The sequence below is a fragment of the Staurois parvus genome, unplaced genomic scaffold (genome assembly GCF_062004578.1).
Source record: "Staurois parvus isolate SC_StPar_1 unplaced genomic scaffold, SC_StPar_1.0 ptg000171l, whole genome shotgun sequence".
NCBI lineage: Eukaryota > Metazoa > Chordata > Amphibia > Anura > Ranidae > Staurois > Staurois parvus.
The window spans coordinates 130,803-144,213 of NW_028317967.1; the positions used below are offsets into that span (position 1 = coordinate 130,803).

The 13,411-nt window shown below is 41.0% G+C and overlaps 1 protein-coding gene across 1 annotated transcript in view; it reads right to left on the reverse strand.

The window, feature by feature from the left end:
- Window positions 1-555: 555 nt before the first annotated feature.
- Window positions 556-13,411, reverse strand: part of LOC149462683 (potassium channel, subfamily K, member 16-like) — a 50,310-nt gene continuing 37,454 nt past the window's right edge. Inside the window, exons 3-5 of the mRNA XM_089676531.1 lie at window positions 9,817-9,983; window positions 6,646-6,820; window positions 556-2,755 (exon numbers count right to left, since the gene is read on the reverse strand). Of these exons, the coding sequence (XP_089532657.1) occupies window positions 2,514-2,755; window positions 6,646-6,820; window positions 9,817-9,983 (584 nt within the window). The 3' untranslated portion in view covers window positions 556-2,513. The remainder of the gene's footprint in view (window positions 2,756-6,645; window positions 6,821-9,816; window positions 9,984-13,411) is intronic.

A 13,411-nucleotide genomic window follows, 5' to 3' on the forward strand; every position in this document is an offset into this window, starting at 1 on the left:
CTTCATTAATTTAGCATTTAAAAAGGAAAAGGACATTTCTGAAAGTATTTCTCAATAGTTCTAAGATGAATTAATACATTATTCATAATACATTACAAAATGTGAGTTTTGTTTAAAGAAAAAGCATGTAAATTCCTGAATTTGACCTGGCATGAACCTCTTGTAGTCTCTGTACAGCAGGGCTGGAGTTTGAGAGGAAGAAGCTGCACAAAGAGTAAACAGCCAAACAGTTCATTTACTGAAAAGAAGCATACTGATAGGAAGAGAAACTGGAGTGACAGAGAGATGAGCCAATTACTGGGCTGCTTCTCCTTTCTCTGTCCAGTCACAGTCTTAGGTTAGTCCAGGACAACTTGGGTTTCAGAGGAAGTTGAATGATGTTGGTCATCAGACTGAGGATATCTAGTGGCAGAAGTACAGTTGAGGAAATCTGGCATCAAGCTGAACTGCAGTATTGGACAGTTTTGTTATTTTATCTTTTTATGGGTTACCTACCTGTATTTTTATCTTGTTTTTGCTTATAGCAGAATTCTGGTCAGAAATAACACCTCACAGTTCCAAAAATGTTTTTAATGAAGTATAAAAATAGACAACGTAGAAAACAATAACAGGTACAAACATAAGACTTCAAATATATAAAGTTAAACTGGCCCATTAAAACATATAAAGTTACACTGGCACAATTAAAAGAAGAAACTGCCTTCTCTTAATAAAACAACATGTTTCAATCTGTCCCTCTATCCATTCTGCCTGCAGCTTTTAATTAGTTTTTTAATCAAGATAAGACCACATCACCTCTAATGTGCTTTGAAGTATTTAACATGGAACTAATCTCATAAAATAAAAAGTTGCTAGGAAGTAAAGTTTTTGGATAGTGGTTTCTGCCAAAAACCATATTTCTTTCTCCCAGCAGCTTTTTTAAAATTTTTTTTTTGCAGTGTACACTCCCAGCATCCCTAAAATACCAAGAATGGAGCCAGGTGCTGGGGACAATGTAATGCCCATATGCAGGAGTTACTTTATCAGTGGTTGCCCAAACGCCAAAGAGAAGTTAACTGGGACCCTGACGAAGCATTCGTGAAGGATGGAGCAGCAACTGTAAGGTTAAACTTGCCATTGCTGGGGGAGGGGCATTTTAGTAGGCAAGTGTGCCAAAATGTACAAAGTGCAAAAAAAAAAACATAAAGGGAGGAGTCTGCCAACAAGGCTTTAGACAACATTAAATCCAAAACACTAGTTCAAAATGTTTATATCTCTATTGTCCAAAACTAAAACAAAGTAAATCATTTTGGTTGGAGTTCTTTCTAAAACCCTCTGCAGCCTAAGCCCTGAGTGCTGAAAAAAGTTAAAGCATCATAAAGCTAACCACACATACGACAATGTGAATATAAACGTCTTTTAAGCCTAAGCAAACGTTACAATGTGAACATATACTTTCTTTCATCTGCCATGTATTCTTTAGGTATTACCATGTTATTACATAGCAATGGTAAATGTAAAGGAGAATATACACAGGTTGTACAACCAGAATGTAATATACTGTATACAGCAAATCCAGCATAATGCTGTTTGGTTGAAGCTGTCTGCAAGAGTAATAATCATTTTTTTCCCCTTTGCTGTTTTTAGAAAGTTTTTCCCAAAAATTTGCCAGGTCCTTTCAGTTAAGTATGGAGTGTAATGGAGTAATATTCTTTGGGTTCATTTTCATAGTTTTTTTTTTTTCTTTTAATGGGAAGGATTTAAAGATAATACAAAGGGGTGATCAAAGTCCATAGCCTCACACATTTTTTTTCAACATATCTCCTTAAAGCAGTGTTTCTCAACTCCAGTCCTCATGGACCCCCAACAGGTCATGTTTTCAAGATTTCCATTATTTTGCACAGGTGATTTGATCAGTTTCACTGCCTTAGTAATTACCACAGCCGTTTCATCTGAGGGAAATCCTGAAAACATGACCTGTTGGGAGTCCATGAGGACTGGAGTTGAGAAACACTGCCTTAAAGGTTTGTGTAAACCCTACAGTTCCTTGCACACAGGACAGTCCAGCTGCTGTGCATCCCTCCCAGCCTAATAGTGCACCCAGGAGGGACAGGTGCAGAGTCCAACCCTGCAGCATGCAGCCTGCCAAAGTCTATGGGAAGGCTGCAGCTGGACAAGTCTGGTACTCATGTTTAGGGTCCTAGGCATTCAGAGTCAAATGCCTGGAATGCTGGACTTTCTTTAAATATACCATTAAAAGAGTTTTGTTAGATCGGTTCCAAAAAAACCCTGTTAATCCTGCCAGAAATCTTGTGAGCCGATTATGTGTGGTGCTTTTTGCCTGTGCTGTGTACTTTGTTCCCAGCTATCTCTGGACTACAGAATACCTCCCCCTATGTTATGGAGATGGGGGGAGTGCTACCATTACTTTGTGTTCTAGGGTGACAACATTACTTTTCCACAGATAGTAGACTTTTGAAATTTGTTGGACACACATTACAGAAGAATACACTAACATTTGAACATCACCCTAATCAAATTACACTGGTTTCATGTTTGGGTACAGACTTTTGGACCTCCTGTTTTAAAGCTGTCTCCTGGCTTCTTTCCTTCCTGTGTTGTAATTTCTTTTGTAGATCTTTAGCTATTTTCTTTTCGGTATCCTCTAAAAGTGAAATCAGCAGGTTAATCAGCAGAGAAAGCCATGCAAGACCAAATATGATCCAGAAATACACCAAGGCACGGAACCCTTCAAATGGATGAGTGCACCTTTGTCCTACAAATAAGAAAAAAGATTTAAGTTGGAGAATTAAAGCCCAACTCCAGGCTCAGCCCAGTCCTTTAAGTGCTGCCCCTCCCCTCTGCAGTGGCCATGCTGTGAATTTCTTTTTTTTTTACCCTTTTTCTGACATCTTAAAGATGGTCACATAATAAATACTTTCCTCTTTGGATTGCCTCCTAAAAGGTAGGAGATTCTCGATGCAGAGAGCACTGATGTGATGATGTGAGCACTGCTCTCGGTATCATTAAACTATGAGTACAGGATTGGTGATGTAGTCCCCTCAGGGGTGGGGATCCATTACACCCTGCACACATATTCAACCTAGAAGATGGAGAACATCTTGTGGCAGAATGGTCTTACTGCATTGGAGGTGAGGCGGCCGACAGTCAAAGCTGCTATTTTGTTTTTGGGGGGGGGGGGGGGGGGACAGAAAGGATATGTGCATTTTCTGTGAAACGCTGGAAGTGTCCATTCCACGAACAGCACTATGACAACACACACTAAAATAAAATATACATACATACACACACATACTGTACACACACACACATACTACTGTGCAAAAAAGTCATAGGTTTGAAAACATTGCTGTGTGAATACATTAGGAAAGCTTTTAGAAATAACAGTGTTCCTAGTTTTATTTTTATCAATTAGCAAAATGGGAATTAAATGAACAGAAGAGAAATCCAAATCACTATTTGGTGTGACCAACCTTTGCCTTCAAAAAAGCATAAATGCTTCAAATCTTCTAGGACGTGAGGTGAGAACAGGTGTGTGTGTGGGATAACAGGGAAAAGCAAAGTCAAAGAATTGAGAGAATGACCAGTATTGGAATGGGAATGAGGAGCACTGAGAAAAAAAAAAAGAAAAAAAGGAAGAAGAATGGGAATAATAATAATAAACATGAAAAGTCAACAAAAGTAAAAAAGATGAGAAGCAATAGAAAAAAAATAATAAAAAGATGTTACATGCACTGCTCAAAAAAATTAACACTTTGAAAACACATCAGATTTCAATGGGGAAAAATATGCTGGATATCTATACTGATATGGACTGGGTGATGTGTTAAGAATGTAAGGATGCCCCATCATTTGACTTAAATGAAAATTATCAACCTACAAAAAGGACTGAATTTAAAGACACCCCGAAAATCAAAGTGAAAAAATTATGCAGCAGGCTAGTCCATTTTGCAACTTTCATTGTAGCAACTCAAAATGGTACTTATTTGTTTGTATGGCCCCCACGTGCTTGTATGCATGCCTGACAATGTCGAGGCATGCTCCTAATGAGACAACAGATGGTGTCCTGGGGTATTTCCTCCCAGATCTGGATCAGGGCATCACTGAGGTCCTGGACAGTCTGAGGTGCAACCTGACAGCGTCGGATTGACCCGAAACATGATATTCCAGAGGTGTTCTATTGGACTTAGGTCAGGCGAGCGTGGGGGCCATTCAATGGCATCACTTTCTTCCTCCCCCAGGAACTGCCTGCATACTCTTTCCACATGAGGACGGGCATTGTTGTGCACCAGGAGGAACCCAGGACCCACTACACCAGTGTAGGGTCTGACAATAGATCCAAGGATTTCATCCCGATACCTAATGGCAATCAGGGTGCCATTTTCTAGGCTTTAGAGGTCTGTGTGCCCCTGCATGGATATGCCTCCCCAGACCATCACTGACCCACCACCAAAACAGTCATGCTGAACAATGTTACAGGCAGCATAATGTTCTCCAAACCCTTTCAGGTCTGTTACATGTGCTCAGGGTGAACCTGCTCTCATCTGTGAAAAGCACAGGGCGCCAGTGGCGGACCTGCCAATTCTGGTGTTCAATGGCAAATGCTAGTCCAGCTCTATGGTGCTGGGAAGTGAGCACAGGGCCCACTACTACTACTGTCAGGTCATCAGGCCACCCTCATGAAGTCTGTTTCTGATTGTTTGGTCAGAGACATTAGCACCAGTGGTCTGCTGGAGGTCATTTTGTAGGGCTCTGGCAGTGCTTATCCTGTTCCTTCTTGCACAAAGGAGCAGATACTGGTACTGCTGATGGGTTAAGGACCTTCTACAGCCCTGTCCAGCTCTCCTAGAGTAACTGCCCGTCTCCTGGAATCTCTTCCATGCTCTTGAGACTGTGCTGGGAGACACAGCAAACCTTCTGGCAATGGCACGTATTGATGTGCCATCCTCGAGGAGTTGGACTGCCTGTGCAACCTCTGTAGGGTCCAGGTATCGCCTCATGCTACCAGTAGTGACCCTGACCCTAGCCAAATGTAAAACTAGTGAAAAACAGTCAGAAAAGATGAGTAGGTAAGAAAATGTCAGTGGCCTCCACCTGTAAAGCGATTCCTGTTTTGGGGGTCATCTCATAGTTGCCCATCTAGTGCACCTGTTAATTTCATTAACAGCAAAGCAGCTTAAACAGATTAAGAACCCCCTCTGCTACTTAACTGAGCAGCACTAAACTACTTAACCAGGAGTTTAATTGACTTGATGTTAAAAAGTGTTCTTTACTTGTTTTATACACTGCTAAAAAAAATTAAAGAAATTAGATAAGGTGACAAAAAAGACAGGTAAAGAAATAGGAAAATAAAAAATAAAATGAAAAAATACAAAAAAAAAGGAGAAAAAAATAAAAACAAAAAACTGGAAAAAAGAAGAAGAGTATAGCATGAAGATTATATAAAGAAAAAAAAACGTATTATCATAAGGAATACTATAAAAAGGAAGAGAAAAATTTCTTTTAAAATTCCTTTTTTTTTTTTTAATTATTAATCATAAAGAGGAAAAAGAAAAAAAAAGAAGAAGAGGGAGGAAGAAACTACTGCTACTACTACAAAAAGACCAGGAGGAGAGCTTGGTCACATGATCTTTCAAAGTCATGTTGTGACCTGCCTTTCCTGCAATTACAGGAGTTCTCTCTGCAATGTTATGAAAATACAACTTTGTAACACTCCACAGGTGCTACACCTTGACCTGCATTTTATGAATGAGCTATAAAAATACAGACCGCAGTGTGGAGTAATTTTTTTTCTGGTGTATAGTGGAGAGCAGATAGCAGTATCTCTGCTGTAAATATCTCACACGGTCTTACTAAATAAAGGCAAAAGAAAATGTCCTACAAGGCAATAACCATCACCAACAATCAGTAGCCTGACACATTGTCTGCTATAAATTGAAATCTGAGCAACTGATTGTTGTGATTTGAGTTTCTCAAATTTTCTTTGCTCATCTTTGCTTTTTTCACAATCTTATTCATTAGACCTTAGAGAGACATTCTCACCTTGTCCATGCAGATAAAAAAGACATAGCTCAGCAAAATGCATCCTGTAATGTTCTTCAACTCACCTTACTAGTGCTCCCTTTCAGCACCTTGCTACTTGCTATCTATGTCTAAGGCAACCTTTCTTAAAAAAAATTTTTTTAACTTGGAGGAATCCTTGAAATACATTTATGGTCTCAGGGAACCCCTGCTAATAATTACTATATCTACAGTTCACAGTAAGAAAAATAATGGTAAGAAAACAATGCGCCTTACATTTGTGGTCATTGGGAAGCATACCCCCATTATAGATAAATAACAAGATCATTGTTGGTGGTTACTTATCTGAGAGTCAGAAACTGATCATTGCGCAAGGAAGCCCTAGCAATCTCTTGAGGAAGTCTAGGGTTCCAGTGAACCCTGGTTAGGAAAGGCTGGTCTAGGAAAACATCCAATTTCATTGCTGGCTTCAAAGGAGCAAGGAGCTGCAAGTGGGCACAGGTAAGGGGAGTATGAGTTGTATTGGGAATGTCCTCTGAAGACACTTGTCTTGTGCTGAATGCTCAAGGTGACAGCTTCTATTTAAAGTGTGTCCCTGTGATTAGTCGTGAAAAGGTTACATACCAGATCCTACTACGAAATCCCCAAATCCGATGGTGCTCAGTGAAATGAAGGCATAATACACTCCTTCCCCATACGTCCAACACTCAGTGTTTATAAATACCAGGGGTGGAATTCCAAGAAATACGATAATTCCCATCACAAGGAAAAATATGATTGTCACGACCTTTGCCATTCTCTATGAGGAAAAAAAAGTGCGATAATTATGTTCATTATTAGATTTTATTACTCCGAGGTGCCTGCCATCATCCTCGGCGACTTTAACATCCCAGTCAATGCTCACACCCCTGACACCTCTCAACCTAACTTCCTCTTTTAACCTAACACAATGGTCACAATCCACCACCCACTGCAATGGCAACACCCTTGATCTTGTATTCACTTACCTATGCACTCCCTGTAACCTCTCTAACACCCCTTTTCCTCTCTCTGATCACAGCTTTATCAGCTTCACACTCTCCCTGCCTCCTACCTTCCATGCCTCCAACATGCAAACCGTTACCTGTAGAAACCTCCACCACCTCAGCTCTGACCTTCTTCACTCTGTTACTGAGCGCCTCTATGATAAAATTGCACCCCTGTCCTGCCCAGAGCTGGCCACATCCTACAACAACAACTATCTATGATCCTCCCTGGACGCTCTTGCTCCTCTTTCTACACGCAGAACCAGGCTTCGCCTGTCTCAACCCTGGCAAACAGATGACACCAGAAGTCTCAAGAGATGCAGCCGCACTGTTGAGCAAGCATTGCATCAAACTAAATCCCTGAAAGACTTTACCCTCTACAAATCCACTCTTCTTAAATACAACTCCAGCCTCCACACTGCTAAGCAAACCTACTATAACACTCTCATCAAGACCCTCTCATCCAATCCTTGTCAACTCATCTCTACCCTTAATTCTTTACTCCACCCCCCGCTGCCTCAACCCACCAACTTACTTACTGCACAGGAGATTGCCAGTCACTTCAAGAAGATTGACACAATTCATGATGAGATCTCCAGTGTCAAGCTTCCTCCTCTAACCAACATACCAGGCCCAGCACCAAACTCAACACTCTCCTCCTTCGACCCTGTTACCTCCAAGGAAGTTAACGATCTCCTTTCCAAGGCCCACTTCACCACCTGTCCCCTGGATCCTGTCCCCTCACGACTGTTGCAGCCTCCTTCCTGCTCCATCCTAAACTCTCTAATCCACATCACTACCTTAAACTCAATCTTTCAAAACCTGAGCTTGTAATATTTCCTTCTCCCCGATCCCCCACTCATGACTTTACCATTAAGATCAATAGCACAACCATTGGTCCTTCCCCTCATGTCAGGGTGCTAGGCGTAATCCTAGACTCTGACCTCTCCTTTGGGCCCCACATCCACTCACTGGCTAAATCCTGCCGCCTCAACCTCCGGAACATTTCCAAAATCCACCCCTTCCTGACCAATGACACCACAAAACAACTTATCCACGCCTTGGTTATATCCCGCCTCAATTACTGCAACTCCCTTCTCACTGGTCTACCATTACACAGGCTATCCCCCCTTCAGTCTATTATGAATGCTGCTGATAGACTCATACACCTTACCAACCGATCAGCGACTGCTGCCCCTCTCTGCCAATCCCTTCACTAGATTCCAATAACCCAACGTATAAAATTCAAAATACTAACCACAGCTTACAAAGCCATCCGCAACAATGCCACTAGCTACATCACCGACCTCATCCACAGATATCGGTCAAATCGCCCACTCCGCTCCTCCCATGATATCTTCCTCTCTAGCTCCCTCATCACCTCCTCCCGCGCTCGCCTCCAGGACTTCTCGAGAGCCTCTCCCATCCTCTGGAACTCCCTACCACAGCATGTCCGGTCAGCCCCCACCCTGTCTGCCTTTAGGCGATCTTTGAAAACGCACTTCAGGGAAGCCTACCCCACCTCCACCTAAGAACTGTACTTTAACCACCTCCACCAGATCATCCCCCACAGCTATGCCCATACATTACAACAAATACACAATCTAGAGTAAAACACATACAGCACAGCCCCCCAGAAAAAAAAAATAAGGAAAAGAAAAAAAAAAAAAATCAGTTAAAGTGGAAGTTCACTCCAAATCTAACCAAGGCTAAACCTACTGTCACCCTGATTCTAAACCTAGTCTATATGACCCTGTAAAGAAAAGATCTGTATGCTTACCTGTTCTGCCGACAATGGCTACAAATGCCTGGGAGATTATGTCACCAATAGGCTTACTATGGGGCATCCATTGTTGGTTGCCCCTCCTCTACATTGCCACCAATGACAGCTGATCATGGGACTGGACCGAAGCTTCAGAATAGGTACTTGCACAGATCTTTTCTTAGAATAGGTTTACAATGGGGGTGGGAGTAGGTTTAACCTTAGTTAAAGTTTGACTGAACTTCCACGTTAACATAATAGCTGCCACCAATCCCACTGCTTATACTCCCTTCTCTTCACATCACTTCTCCATTTGCCCAAAAGAAACTTGTGAAATGCTCACAACACACAATATTTCAATCTAGATGCCCAAGGGTGTCCTGGGGGTTTTAGAACTCTAGTAGCACTTCTGCTCTTCAGTAAATGGAGCAATTACGGAGTTTTTATAACATTTGTTCCTATTTAACCCCCCTATAGTTTACCCTAACCAACTATAATCAACTCCGACTCCTTCTCTAACTTAATTTCCTGATTTTTTTTTTCCATTCTTCCAATTACTAATATTTAAATAATATTTTTTTTTTTTTTTTTAGCGTCTCATTAAAAAGTGCAATACATTGTTTTAACTTAACACAAAGTAGAAAAAAAAAAAAAGTGTTTTTTTTGTTCTGTTACTTTGTAAATGGATTGCTTAAAAATTTAAATAATTTTTGCAAGACAATATCACCTACATTAGCCTTGTTTGTATCAAATATATGTATCACTTTGCTTTCTAATAGAATGATATGTTATTGCTGAATTAACAAGTCAGCAGCCGAAATGTAAACATTGCTTATAACCCGAAAGTTCTGTGACACAACAGTTGAAAAAAAAAATATATATATTATGATTATTAATAATAATAATAATAATAATAATAATAATATTCCACATCTCTTGGATAGTGTTGCTGCCTTTTTAATCATTAGAGTATTGGAAGATGAAATACAGGCAGAAAAGAGAACTCACCTTTTTCATTCCTTTTTTGACCAAACACTTTCCAAATTGTTTACACCAGAGGGAGAGATTTTTACCAACTTGACTGAGAACAATGATATTAAAGGGGATTCCAAATAGTGCATAGACCACACAGAACATCTGTCCACCTGCCGTTCTGGGGGCAATTGTTCCATAGCCTGAAGGAAATAAGAAATAGAAGTATATATTTCAAAATAAAAAACTTAAAGTGTTTCTAAACCGACAACAGTGAAATCAGTCTGTATATGCAGTAAAGCATGATTGTTATACTCACTGTGGAACCTAAGGGGTTAATCCTCTGCATTGTATAAAAAGGCTGTTTGATAATGTCTTCTCTTATCCTACCTTTCTTCTACTGTCCCCAATCCATCTGTTGATAGTACAGAGCTCTAGGAGTCACTCTGTACATGCTCAGTTTAGTGTTTATTTCTAGAGGGTTTTTTTTTCTTTGGGAGGGTGCATGTGATCAGCAGAGGGCCAACCAGCACTGTCCAGACCAGGGGCGGACTGATCATTCAAACACTGCCCGAGGGCCCGGGGTCAGTAGGGGGCCCCATGAAATGCCCCTGGTACCTTTTATAGGTTTTTTTGGGTGTGCTTTGAGTGTGGTCAAGGACACAGGGGCCCCATGATCCCCTATTGCCCGGGGGCCCCATGAGTTGTCAGTCCGCCTCTGGTCCAGACAGAGGTTCAGGGGTTATGCAGCCTCATAGGACAGTCAGAGCAGAATGAAAACTCCTTCTACAAGATTATGCAGTGCTTTGCTGGACACTGATAGAAGTCACAAGACTGCTGCATACTGCTGATGAGAAAAGGTATTTAGCAGTTTATATTTACTAAAGTAATTGCAATTCCATGTAGTGTGTATTGTGGGAGACCAGATATAGTGAATGCAGGGTGTTGGGTTTAGTAACACTTCAACAAAACAAGAGAAAAAAAAAAACAAAAACACTGAAATGTAACTTGAACTTGTGGCCCATAGTAACTATTTAGGATTCCTATTTTCCTCCCTGCAACACCAAATTTAATCCTCCCCGTAACCTTAAAGAGGAGCTCCAGTCACCATAATTAGCTTTTTTCCTAAAAGCACCTCCATGATTGGCACAGGTTGCACATTACTATTTGGATACTATCCCAACTGTAACTGTGTTGTTTTTTTAAATCAGTAAAAAAATTACCTGATCTCGGAAACAGGCAGGGGTCTGCACTCAAGTCTATTTCTGGCAGGAGGTGCGGCTGGTTACCCAGCATGCACCTCCTGATCTTGGGCCTGCACAGTAATGACACTTCGTAGCACATTTTGTTGATTGCTGGTCGTCATAGCAATGGCGGCAGTGGCAGAGGTTCTCTTTTGTTATAGCAACCTGTCAATCAAAAGAGAATCAGGAGATTCCCTTTGACTTCTGGGATAGATAACACTGATATCCCAGGAGTCCAAGGGAATCGCTTGATGACGACATCACCTAGGCGGCCAGGACTGGAAGTACAGCTGACACATTTAAAGTAAAGGTATTCAAAAAAGAAAAAAAAATGAATATCCATTTAGGACTGCACTGTGGATGGAAGCAACTTGCAAAAATAGGTGGAACTCCACTTTAATCTTACGCCTCCCTGTAAACCCAACATCACCCCTAAAACTATCCTCTCCTTAACCCCAAAACTAATCCTTCCTGTAACCGTAATCCAAATCTTCCCTGTAACTAACATTAATCCTCCCTGTAACCCCAACACTAATCCTAATCCCATGGACAGTTGGGGGGTGATCGGTGTGGTGCGGGGGGGAGGGGGGAAGCAATCACAAGAACCAAGCTCCCTGTATGGCTCTCCATGAAGCAGTGGAAAGCCACTCCTCCTCTCCCTCCCACAGCTTTCAGTTGCTTCATGGACAGCCATAGAGGGAGATTGATTCTTGGTTCTTATAACTGCCCCCTACTGCCATACCGATCACCCCTGACTGTCCATGGGATCTCTCCCTGCTTCCTAGGCCTCCCTGTGTGCTCCCCTGGCCCCCCTCATCACTGATGGCTTCCCTCCTTTCCTCTGCTACCAGCTGGTACAGGGAATGTGTCAGGATGGAGAGAGGAGAAATGGCTCCTTCCCTTTATGAATGACCAGAGTGAGTGATTGGTACTGATCACTCACTCTGTTCATTCATAACTGAAACATAGGAAAGTGTGTTTACTATGCTTCAGTTTATGAATGAACAAGAGACTGTCTCCTTTTCATTTATCTGCAGTGCAGATTGGCTACAGAGATAGGGAATATTATGTCCTCAGTCCCTTTCTCTTGCTCTCAAAAGTGAGACTTCAAGGGGTCTGTTTAGACCCCTGGTATCTCACCAATGACCCCCAGCATGGTTGGTAAGAAAATTATAAAAATAAAAAATGTAAAAATAGTAAAAAATTTAATTAAAAAGAAAAAAAAAAAAAAAAAAAAAACTGATGCGGTCACTGCTCTATTGACACCATCCACACTGCCCTTCAGACACCATCCGCCACATTGTCACCCCCCCCCCAAAAAAGAAAAACAGTAAAAAATAAATGCAACAAATTAAAATTTAAAAAAAATTGCTACAAATAATTTAAAAAAATAAAATTGTAAACAATATTAAAAAATACAATGAAAATAATAAAAAAAAACAACAAAAAAAAAACTGACCATCCACCGCCCTACCAACATCTAGTAACCCCCCCCCCCCCCCAAAAAAAAGCATTGTGAAAGAAAAAAAAAAAAAAAAAGAAAACTGAATAAAAATATAGATTGCAACAACAAAAGATGTAAAAATCAAATAAATGTAAAACAAATTAAGGGCGGCTCATGTACACGAGTTCTCTTGTGCATACAGTGTGAATGATCAGTTTGTGCCACTGGAGTTGCCTGTTACTCTATTGGGAAGCAGAGGCTGAATGAAGACAGCTGTTGGTCCTAATATCACAGCTATGCAGATGCGGGTGAGTGGCTTCGAATGCATGCTGTGTATATGTGCATCCGCATGTCTGTCAATTAGGACCTGTGGCTGTGCTCATACAGTTGCTGCTTCCCCAGAGCATAAGCTCCCTGTACACAGCTCCAACTACATACAGAAAAAAACATCAGGTTCCAACTGTACAGGCCACAGCACCCATGTGCATGAGCCCCAAAACATCATACACACACACACACACACACACACACACACACACCTTTATTCATTACCTCAATATGGTTTTAATCTTTTAGATTTATAAAAAAGTAAAATACCTTGCAACTGACTGCATTAAGCTGCAAGCAAGCATACGTGTAGGATAACACACCTCTGATCATAGTATCAAAATCATGTTGCGCAAAACAGATACATTTATTAAAATGTACAAAAAAAAACATCTTAACAACAATACTAAAAACAATAAATGAGGAAAAAAAAGTCCAAAGTGCATCATCAATCTTCAAAAGTAGACTTCGGAATAATCTATACACTAGCAAAGATAACAGTCAAACACCAGTGAAGATAAATCCTTATAAATCAGGTAAGAATCTCTGTGGCTTTAAATCATCTCCCTTTGCTCTGTCCAATCAGCACGCTTATGAGCTTGCCAGAATGTGTGTG